The sequence below is a fragment of the Neltuma alba genome, unplaced genomic scaffold (assembly GCF_004799145.2).
Source record: "Neltuma alba isolate B1F8T4 unplaced genomic scaffold, ASM479914v2 tig00011013_pilon, whole genome shotgun sequence".
In the NCBI taxonomy this organism is placed as follows: Eukaryota; Viridiplantae; Streptophyta; class Magnoliopsida; order Fabales; family Fabaceae; genus Neltuma; species Neltuma alba.
In genome coordinates this window covers 353,552-364,635 of record NW_021635766.1, presented here as the reverse complement: position 1 = coordinate 364,635, position 11,084 = coordinate 353,552, and the positions used below count along the sequence as shown (strand labels likewise).

Here is an 11,084-nt window from a genome sequence, read left to right as displayed (position 1 = left end):
TTTTATAAATGTGTTGTATTTTCTAAAATATCTTTGCTAATCAAGTGTATCGGCTGGAATTACCATTATTAGAAGGACTACCTTGAAAAAAAATGAATAAATATGAGAGACAAAGTAGATTAAGATCTTATATTTAGAACTAAAATAAAAATCAAACGAGGTTTTATATTAAGAACGGGAGGCAGTACTATGAGAAAAAAAAAAGCCTAAAATATCAAATCACAATGGGAAAAAAAAAAAAGGATTAGAGAGAGTTCGTAGCCAAAAAGATGATTTTCTTGCACTATCCAATAAACTCCAGCTTCCTCTGTTTCAGAATATTTTTGGCGCAATGCATAGACTTCCAAAATTGACTTTTTGGCAGCCAATGAACTAGAATGAGATATTTCTAACTTCCATGGAGGTTTCCTGCTTGTAATTTAAGGGGTTACTAATTGCTTTTGTCGTCCTCAAAACAAAGGCAACAAAATTGTTTTGTTCTTTTTTTAAAAATAATTTACCCACCTATCGTACCTCGTGAGTTCAAACTCGTAACCTTGCATTTAAAAAACTTTAAAAGAAGTGTTTGGCATTATTTGGACGACAAAACCCCAACAAAATTGTTGTTTGTTATTTAGGAAGTATTTTTAGGTTTTGTTAATGTGAAAAGTCATAAACCCTTCCAATATGAATGGGAAATATAAGCTTGTTTTTGCCAGGTACAAGTAATATAATTGTAAATATGTTTAGTAAATGGCCGTTCGTGAGATATTACATTTTCTTTATGAGGAAAGTCACTTAATGGAAACTGAATAAATGTTATCAAAGAACAATCTATCCAGTGTAGTACAAAAGAAGGATTCGAATATACTACTTTCCCTTATGGTATTTTCTAATCGCACATGCATATATTTGGCTAGTCCCATATAATAAGCAATCTCTAATGTTAAACACTTTTTTAATAGATTTTCTTAATTTCAATTCCAATCCAAATCCCTAATTTTTAATATTTTCTATCAAACGGGACCTTAAGTGATCCTTATCCTATCGTCTAGTTTGTTCATGATTCTCATTTCAAAATATAATAAAAACGAAGATAAATTTGGTTGAAATGGCCAATCAAAGTATACTCAAGTTTTTCAAATGAAGAAAAGGAAAGTGATTGATAATGGTCAATAATCTCTGGTATTAATTGAAAAATATATTTGAATACTAAAATTTATAAAATTATTATTAGTGTCTCATTCATTTTTTAAATTATAACGTCAATTCAATCATGCTGTAAGAATATTTTGAAAAGGACACTTTATGAATAATGAAAATTAGGAGGACTATCTTTAACGAAATTCATAATTTACAACTGACAGGAAAACTGGTTTATGATCTTGAAGATTATTTATGGCCAAAAAAATTATTGAAGATTATAAGTGTCCACCTTTTAAGAAACTAATACTTCTTTAATTCTAAATGTAGGAACTAATTAGGAGTTAAATTTTATTGTAAATATAAATACTTAATTTATTTTATCTCTCATATTTATAATTTTTTCTCAAATTAATTTATTTACTGTATAAATTAATATATAATCTAATATTACACAAGTGAGTTTTAGGCATGTCTTGTTACATTTTTTTTTAGAATTAAGTAATTTATTTAGTTTTTTAATCTCTCTAAATTAGTTAAATAAGATAAATAATAACTTATTTATATGATCATGAATAGACAGTTTTTGGCCCTCAAAAAATTTAAAATATATTACTTGACTGAACTTTTAAACATTGATTTTTAGTATATAAAAATAAGACACATAACATTTATTAACTCATATATTATTTGAATACTTGTAATTTCACGATGACTTTTTTATTATATTAAATATAATATTTGAAAAATAAATTAATTTTTAATATTTTTTGCCATCTAATTTTAATATTGTAAAAGTTGCTATAATAAGATTCTAGTGATTATTATGCATCAAATTATTAATCTATATTTTATCTATCTGTCTATGCATACACATATATATATATATATTCAAAGATCGATAAAAAAAGTTTGGATAAAATTTAAAAATTTGATAAAAAAATTAATATTATAAAAAATTGATAAATATCCCGACATAATTGTCTAAAATTGCATTATTTTTTTTAATATAAAAACTTGCAGTATTCCATTCCTTCTATGAAATACACACTTGTTAGCAAAAAAAGGCAGCTTGTTAATTTAGTTTTATGAGTAAATAAATTGACGGATATATCGATACTCTTTCTTTGTTTTTTCTTTTTTTTAATCAAGATGGATATATAGATACTTGATGCCTGCATTAGCACTAACATTTGAATTAACGCTAATTTGCATTTTCAATAGTTGGAATATCATTAAGGGTAAGCAAAACCAAACCGAACCGAATTCAATTTTGGTTTTTTAGTTCAGTTATTTCGGTTTTCGGTTACATATTCAGTTTTTATTGGCCATAATAATATCATTAATTTATTGGCCATAATAATATTACTAATTTATTTTTCCATTGATACTAAAGTCAAAGTAAATTTAATCAATTTAATTAATTAATGGGCTAAGGTTGCATGAATCAAGGTGAGCTTAGTATGATAAAGTATTTTGTGATTTATTCACATTTTGAGGTGTTCTTTCAAGTGCGATCATTATTTTAAAATATTTTGTGATGCAATTTTTTTTTAAGAATTTTTTGAGTTAATTTTTCATCACTCCTTTTTTTATATTTTGAGTACTTATTTTTCATATATTTAGTACTCATTCTTAACACTTTAATAATCAATTTTACAATTTTTTCGGTAGTCATGTATGTTTTAGACTCATCTTCCATCTTTTTCAGGGAAAATAACAATAAGGTTATAATTTAATTTTGAAAACTTTAAATAGTCACATCAATTAAAAAAAATTCCATTTTAGCCTCATATGACTAAATAAAAATTTTGAAATCTGCTGGAATAACCACGTTACTTTCATGTTATTTGTGCTTATTCTATAAAATTTTTTTTGAAAACTGACTGTTAATTGCATTAGCCACCTTGTTAATACTATTATATCACTTGTCAACTATATTATAGTGGTTGAAAATTTTCCAAATTTATTAGGCACTAAAAAAATTTTCAAAGCCAAAATACATTTTAGATCATATAGTGAATAGTATTATTAGAGTTGTTAATATTATTTCAAGAATTGTTAACCATGTTACTAAGTTAAAAAAAAAAATCCCACTTTCATAATTTACTAAAAAACAAGTTACTAATTGCATTATCAAACTTATCGATATTATTACATGACTTGTAAACTATGTTACATAGATTGAAAAATTCTTAATTTATTAGGTATTAAAAAATCTTTCAAAGTCAAAATACCTCCCAGAATAATTGATAAATGACGTTATTAGAATTGTTAATACTATGACAAAATTGTTAACCGTGATATTGAAGTTTGATATAACTTGCTTTGTGTAAGTTGTGACAAAATGTGTTTTAATAATAGACATAAATGATATAATTAAACGTATACATGATTATTTGTCCTTTATTTGCATGTCATAAAGTTTTTTAGAGATTGGTGAGTACATGATAAATTGGAAATTTTTTAACTTCTGTAATGTGATTGACAAGTCAGGTAATGCTACAAAGAAGTTTGGTAACGTAATTAACAACCTATTTATTAGAGAAATGTGAAAGTGAAATTTTTTTTAACTCTAGTAACATACTTAACAATTCTTTTAACGAAATTAACAATTTTAATAACATTATTCATTACATGATCTTAAAGGTATTTTGATTTTGAGATATTTCTAAATATCTAATAAATTAAAAAAATTTTCAACTTCTAACATGATTAGCAAGTGATATAACGGTATTAACAAATTTAATAATGCAATTAATAACTTGTTTTCAAAATATTTTTTATTTAATAAACACAGATGATATAAGGGCAATGTGATTATTTTAGCAAATTTTGAAATTTTTATTTAGTCATGTGTGATGCAAATGGATTTTTTTTTATTGAGGTGACTATTTGGAGTATGAAAAATTTAAATATCATTTTATTGTCATTTTTTTTCTATTCTCCACTCTTATCTTTAATTATTTTTAGTATTGAAAATGTGGAAGATAAGTGCCTTCGCTTAACAGACTTTTTGGGAGCTAATAGTGAGATTAAAATTTCACCTAAAAATATTTTAAGGACAAAATTAAACACTAAAATATTTTATGATACTAGATGTATTTATGTTGGATGAACCGTGAAAATATTTCAAGAGGCTATATTCTTTATGAACCTTAATCCTTATGGCTTGTTTGGAGTCTGCTTATCTTAGGTGTTCATAAGTATTTTTATGTTTTATTCGTATTTAATCAATCACGGTTGACAAGCTGCTTTGAAAGTGGTTACCCTGATGCCAAACAAGTCCTTAGTTAATTAATTAATGATTTTCTTATGGCTGCGGCTTGCGCAGCCCAGTCTGTGACTGCTTTTCCTCTCTTTCCGCTTTCGCTCCCCATTCGTATTGAACACGGCGCAGCGAATCCATCCCAACCCCTCCATCTCAATCCTCAAAACCCTTTTCCCTCAGATTTTCCAGAGAAAATTTAAAAAATCCCGTTTTCTTCTTCAAATTTTCCTCCCTTCCAAACACTCTCCATGCACCAATCCCAATCCCTATAACATTAGCTGTACCTCTTACTTCACCTTCAACCCTAAGCTCCTACGTCATCCATGGACTCTCGCCGAGCTCCTCGCGCGGTGATTGACCCCAAGGTCCGCCAAGTAGGGTTCTTTGCTCCCGGAGCTCCACCCGAACGCTCTCACTCGAGTCCGCCCGACCCAGATTTTCCCAAATCATCTTCTCCTCCGGTTTCTGATGTTCCTCCCACTGGCAATTCCCTCTCGCCGGTGATGATCCCGCCGCCACGTCATGCGTCTGACAATATGCTTCTGCACACCCGTCCGGCGGCTTCTCCTCTCCGGGGAGACTCCATTACTGCTGGCAGCTACAACTCTTCATCCGACTTCTTCCCCGCTCCCATGTCTCCATCCCCTTCCTCTTACTCGAACAAGGTGGTCGGTGAAGGAGATTTGTTTGATGGGATTGCATCGCCGGGTCGTGGAGTTAGGGGCAATGCTGGAAAAGTGGCTTCTTCGTTTCCTCGTGGAGGTTTTGACATGACAGCAATGAAGGCTAATAGTGTGCCGGCTAGTCAATTGACCACAGTCTCGGTTGTGAACGACCCTCCTGTAATTGCGGGTGGGTTTACGGTTCTTACTTGTATCTTTATCTTTGTGGACTCTAAATAGATGCGCTATCTCTTGTATGGATTGACAGCGTTGTCCAAGTAGTCAGTTTGAACTTTATTCTGAGTAGTTTGAAGTTTGAAACTGCAATCACTCGCATGTCTCCTTGTGAGAAGCTCTTTTCTTAGAGAGGAGGCTAGTGCGAAATTATGGTCTTTACAACACAGAGAAAAAATAATACCCCTGAATAGTCTGAATTGATCTGCATGGTCATATGATCTGATTAGTAAATAAGTCATTTGATGAGTATAGGAAAAGAAAGGAGTCTATTACCTTTGTTACATTGACTAATGTGATGCAGTTTGTGAACGGACAGGGAGAACGATGGTGCTGACTTAAATACTGCTTTTATTGTTGGATCATTTTACCAATAGTTGTTGAATTGGTCTGATTTGCTTGTTTTAAACGCATGAAATGACATTACACAAATAATATCTTTTTTCCTCCATGTATCAACCTTTTGCTGGAGTCCTGCACATCCAGAAATTTAAGCGTGATTTAGGAATTGAAGCATTTTTAATTTTTAACCTTTTTCCTATCCTCTTTCTCAATTCCTATTAGAGAAAGATAAAGCAGACAAAGGAGGAGGATTGACAGTAGATGCAAAAGAGCAGCCTTCAAGTTCAAAACAGCAGAAGGAAAAACTCTCAAAAGCTGAAAGACGTGCTCTTCAAGAAGCTCAACGAGCTGCAAAGGCTGCTGCTAAAGGTTTGTCAGCATAGTCTTGATTTCCTGTTCAATTGGGTTTTTTTTTTCAGGTGGTCAATCTGAGCAGCAGCCATTTATTTGAAGGTTCTTTTTTGTTAATTTAATATATTCTCTGTGGGCATGATAATCGTTCAGTTCTGTCTGCTGCTGACCTGTTTTCATCTTTAGACTCAAATCTGCCATGCATCAATTTTTGTACTTTGTAATGGTTTTGGCTAGCTTAAATTTGGAAGTTAAATGTTCTAGCATGAGGATTCTTTTCTAAGTGATCCACCCTTACCCTAACAATTGTTATGCTAATTGATATTAGCTGAAGGAAGCAAGGCGTCTGGAGCAGCAGCAAATGCAAAACCTGCTAAAGCTGCAAAGCCTTCTCAAAAGGTTGATAATGCTTCAGTTGCTGGCGCGGAGAAAAAAGGATCTGATCGCCCATCAGAAAAAGATAGAAAGAAGGATGTTCCTCAACCACGCATGCAGTATGATGATAAGAGTCGAGTGGAGAAAGCTAAACGTCGTGCTGTGGTGAAACAAACTGAAGCTAGGAACAGAGTTGAATTGTTCAGGCATTTGCCTCAATATGAACATGGGAGTCAGTTGCCAAATCTCGTGGCAAAGTTTTTTCAACTTGATCCCATGCATCCTGCTGTCTATAAGGTATCTATTTAATTTTATGTCGCTTGTTGCAATTTATATTTGTTATGTGGTCCTGAAGTTTACAATTGTATAGTGTTTGACTCGTTTGTGGTGAAGATTCTTTTTCATTGCCTTTGTTTTTGTTTAGTTGTAGAAAATGAGGGTGTCTACAGGTTCTCTTGTGCTCTTTCTAGCATATGATGTATGCTCTTCTAGAAGTAGAGTTAATTTTTTTGGTTCACACTTAACTTAAAATGGGATTAATGAATTCTTTTTCTGTTAACAAAAATGTTAGTATTAAGATGATTGCTCTTAAAATTACCCTGAAAATAGTCTTTGCCAGATTCAAATAATTTTCTCTGTCTCTAAATGAGGTACATGATGCTTGACAATGGAATGCTCTATATGCTGCATAATAATAGTGCTTAGTATTTATTATGCTTAATGGTTTATAATAAAGGTCATATTTAGATCTCATGGATTATACCAGGGATGGTATGCAGTGTTGCCTTTATCTTAGGCTGTTTTGTATGTAGAATGAAATGTAGTGAAAAAGAAAGGTTGGATGGTAAAAAATGATTTTATAGACAGGAATTATCCCCAGTATTCCTTAGTAAGAAAATAATAGAAAAGGCATATATTATTAAGTAATTATTATGAAGATATAAGCATATCGCTTTTCTTGTTTTGTGCGATGCAAGGGGTGCAATCGAGGCCTAGGTGTCTAGATATCCAGAAGTGAAATATAGACCAATTATGAAATAATATATGTTAGTTATTCTATCATATAGATTTTCCTTTTATTTTCAAAGATCTCTCTTGAAATAAAAAGTTTCTCTTGACTTTTGTCTGATTTTATTTATTTATTAGAATACCATTTATTAAGTTAAACACCCTTTTTCTCCAATTCAAGTTTGTTGAATGTGTTTAATTAAAAAGTAAAGTTGAACTAAAGTTTATATTTGAAAATATGTTAAGTATGCATGCAGAGGAAAGGAGATATTTCTCCAAATAATATTTGGCATGATAGACATAAGAAAAGAATGGAGATAAATTTAAAAGGCCGAAATATCCCGCAAAATGGTGAGCTTATTTTTGTTGGGACATTAGGATATTTTTGAGAATTTCCATCCATTCCGTAGTCTGCATCTACAGGAGCGTCCCATCAACTTAATGATGAAATCATCTTAGCTACCCACCGTATCAGACTCTGGAAAAGCCCTAATTCATTACCTTTCTGTTTCTGTAGCAACCTTTTCTATTAAAGCAAACATGCTGAAATAGATTGATAAAACTCTTGACGTGTTTGAGGCAATTATCAATTCTCTGGGTCGTATCATCATTGAGAGAAGAAAGTAGGATGTCTTCTAGTAGCTGTTGAATTATTGGGGTAGGTACGTGGAATGTCATTAACAAAACTGAGTGGTTATTTCTGAATGTTTGTTGAATTTGTTCTGTTGGCTTAAACTTCAAAACGATGTAGCAAAATTATCTTTGCTCAGCCATAATAGATGTTAAAATACTCAATGTAAGTATGATTAGAATTACTTGCAGATTTTATTGGATATGATGGCGTTTAGGATCTGTTTAATTATATTTTGTGTATTAGGCCTTGATACCGATACATCAGTAACCTTGTGTGGTGGATATCAGGTGGGATTGCAGTATCTGTCTGGTGATATATCTGGTGGCAATGCGCGATGTATTGCAATGCTTCAAGCATTTCAAGAAGTCATCAAAGACTACAGAGTTCCCCCCGAGAAAGCTCTGGCGAGAGACCTTACAGCCAAAATTAGTAGTTATGTTTCATTTCTGATTGAGTGTCGGCCTCTTTCAATCAGCATGGGAAATGCAATTAGATTTCTTAAGAGTCGGATTGCTAAGCTGCCTTTGACTCTGTCAGAGGCAGAAGCCAAAGCTTCTCTTGAGTCAGATATTGATCGTTTTATAAGTGAGAAGATTATCCTTGCCAATAAGGTAATAACCAAGCATGCTGTCACGAAAATAAGAGATGGCGATGTCCTCCTTACTTATGGGTCATCATCGGCAGTTGAGATGATACTGTTAAATGCTCATGAACTAGGAAAACAGTTTCGTGTTGTAATAGTTGACTCTCGTCCAAAGCTTAGTGGGCAACTTTTACTTAGGAGGCTGGTGGCTAAAGGTCTTAGCTGCACTTACACACATATAAATGCTGTTTCCTACATAATGCATGAAGTTACTCGAGTATTTCTGGGTGCTTCATCAGTATTATCTAACGGTACAGTTTACTCTAGAGTTGGTACTGCATGTGTTGCAATGGTTGCCCATGCATTCCGTGTACCGGTCTTGGTGTGTTGTGAGGCTTATAAATTTCATGAAAGGGTACAGCTTGATTCAATATGCTCAAATGAACTTGGTATGTCTATTTAAAACTCTTCATTGGGATGTATTTTCCCTTGCGTGTGGGAAAGTTTGACATATCTATAAACGTTATTGCAGGCGATCCAGATGTCGTTTCAAAGGTTCAGGGTAGAGAGGATGTCAACCACTTGGATGGTTGGGCCAACAAAGATAATCTGCAACTTCTAAATCTCATGTAAGAATTTAACGTAAGTATAATACATCACATTTAAAATTGTCGTTTTCCTACTCTGACCCTGCATTTCTTAATTTTTCTCAGTTATGATGCCACGCCTTCAGATTATGTTTCAATGATTGTCACCGATTATGGCATGGTAAGTGCTGGGCTTTCAAAGAACACAATACGCACACGCGCACATTTGCTGTTGAAGATAGATGCCCAAACCACTCCTGATTCTGGCCCCTTTATAGATGAATTTGTTTTGTTGGCCAAAACCTGTATAGATGGATTTAATGCATATAATTTATCTCATTCATTTTTTGGGAGAAATGTCAAATTTAAAAAGAGCAGCATGGAGTTTGGATATTGAAGAATGCAACCATTAAAATAGAACGAAACAACCAAGTTAAGCATTTAAATTATCTTCATTATCGTTTTAAATAAAAGGAACTTGCAAATGTGAGAGAGAAACATTAATTAAAAGAGGGCAGGGCTAGAAATAATCCATTTCTACGCAAAGTAGATGCAAATCCTGATGGCAAATTCAATTGCATTTATAAACTTCAATCTTTCTTCTCTCTCTCTCTCTCACACACAGACACACACAAATACTTCTCAAGGGCGGTTGTTTCATATCTTTGATGCAAATATGACGGCTTATTCATTTTTTGCAGGTCCCACCCACAAGTGTACCAGTAATTGTACGAGAATATAGGAGAGAACAATTATGGATATAAATGATGAAATGTGGATTATATCAATTTTGTCTACGTGTCGAATCTCAATTTAGCAGCCGGATAAAAATAAGATTGGAGGAGTTTGTTGTTAAGCAATTTTTTTTTTTTAATAGTATTGCCTTTTTCCATCTGGGAAATGGGAATAATGTGTAATGGCCCATTTTGATCATGTGAAATTTTTTACTCTCGTCCATATTGGTCTGCCTCAGGGAAGAGTGCGAATTTTCGCCTCTCCGGGCATTGTTTATCCCATGCATTCAAATTTTGGATGCTATTTCAGTCACAATTTTGCGTTATGTTAAAGTCTATAGTCACTCCTGGCCCAAAAAAAAAAAAAAAGGTCTCTAGTTGATCTTGGCCCTTTTCTCTGGTAATTATTTTTTGGTTGCATCACAGTTTAATCTTTATTCCTTTGTTATGTAGTTTTAAAGCACTTGAGTGGTTTAATGTATGTCATTTAGTGTTTGGGGTTTGCTGTGTTATGGCATGATTATCTTATGGGTCATTTGGTGTGAACAATGAAATAAACTATATAATGAATGAAATAAAAAAATTATAAATGTGAAAATGTCCTTGGTAATTAATATTATTATCGTAATAAATATCGTGATTGTTTATTATCACCTCATTATCTGGATATCTATTCTAAATTTTATACTTATGTTATGTAGGCATTAGGTCTCGGGCAAAACATGAACTTATAATTAAAGAGTTAAGAAGCGCCCAGAATATAGGTGCAAACACTTGACACTCTGAAGTGTATTTTTTGATGTGTAATCAGGACCTTAAAATTGTTTTTTGCTATAATTTTGATATATTTTTTTAAATATATATTACCAATTTAACCATCGCCGTTAATTAATAGTTTAAAATTTCAGCTGAGGTTGAAATGCTGTCAAATTTGTTTCGGTCATAATTTATGATCATGAACTGGCCACTTCACACTTAAGAAAGTTTAAGGAATGTGCCTGATATTCATATATAGAAAGTAAGATATAGTTAATGATAAGATAATCATTTTAACAATAATACTGTACCCTTAAACTTTAGATGTAGAATATCAACCTAATTAGATGATGATTCAAATAATTATAAAGATATTATATGATACGCCTTGATTGAAAATGGGCCAAACTACTTGAGTTTTTATA

The 11,084-nt window shown here is 32.2% G+C and overlaps 1 protein-coding gene across 1 annotated transcript; it reads left to right on the top strand.

The window, feature by feature from the left end:
* Positions 1–4,488: 4,488 nt before the first annotated feature.
* On the top strand, positions 4,489–10,406 carry LOC114760724 (translation initiation factor eIF-2B subunit delta). Its single transcript, XM_028950019.1, has 7 exons — positions 4,489–5,245; positions 5,854–6,000; positions 6,311–6,654; positions 8,287–9,031; positions 9,115–9,211; positions 9,296–9,350; positions 9,871–10,406. Exons 1-7 carry the CDS (start codon positions 4,717–4,719, stop codon positions 9,931–9,933), a joined length of 1,980 nt encoding a protein of 659 aa, XP_028805852.1. The 5' UTR covers positions 4,489–4,716; the 3' UTR covers positions 9,934–10,406.
* Positions 10,407–11,084: the final 678 nt, after the last annotated feature.

What these genes read in the sequence shown, in the direction of transcription:
- LOC114760724 (XM_028950019.1), top strand. Translation starts at nt 4,717, where the DNA reads ATGGACTCTCGCCGAGCTCCTCGCGCGGTGATTGACCCCAAGGTCCGC. An exon ending in TGCAAAGGCTGCTGCTAAAG is followed by an intron (nt 6,001 to 6,310) that starts GTTTGTCAGCAT and finishes AATTGATATTAG; the next exon opens with CTGAAGGAAGCAAGGCGTCT. An exon ending in CTGCAACTTCTAAATCTCAT is followed by an intron (nt 9,212 to 9,295) that starts GTAAGAATTTAA and finishes AATTTTTCTCAG; the next exon opens with TTATGATGCCACGCCTTCAG.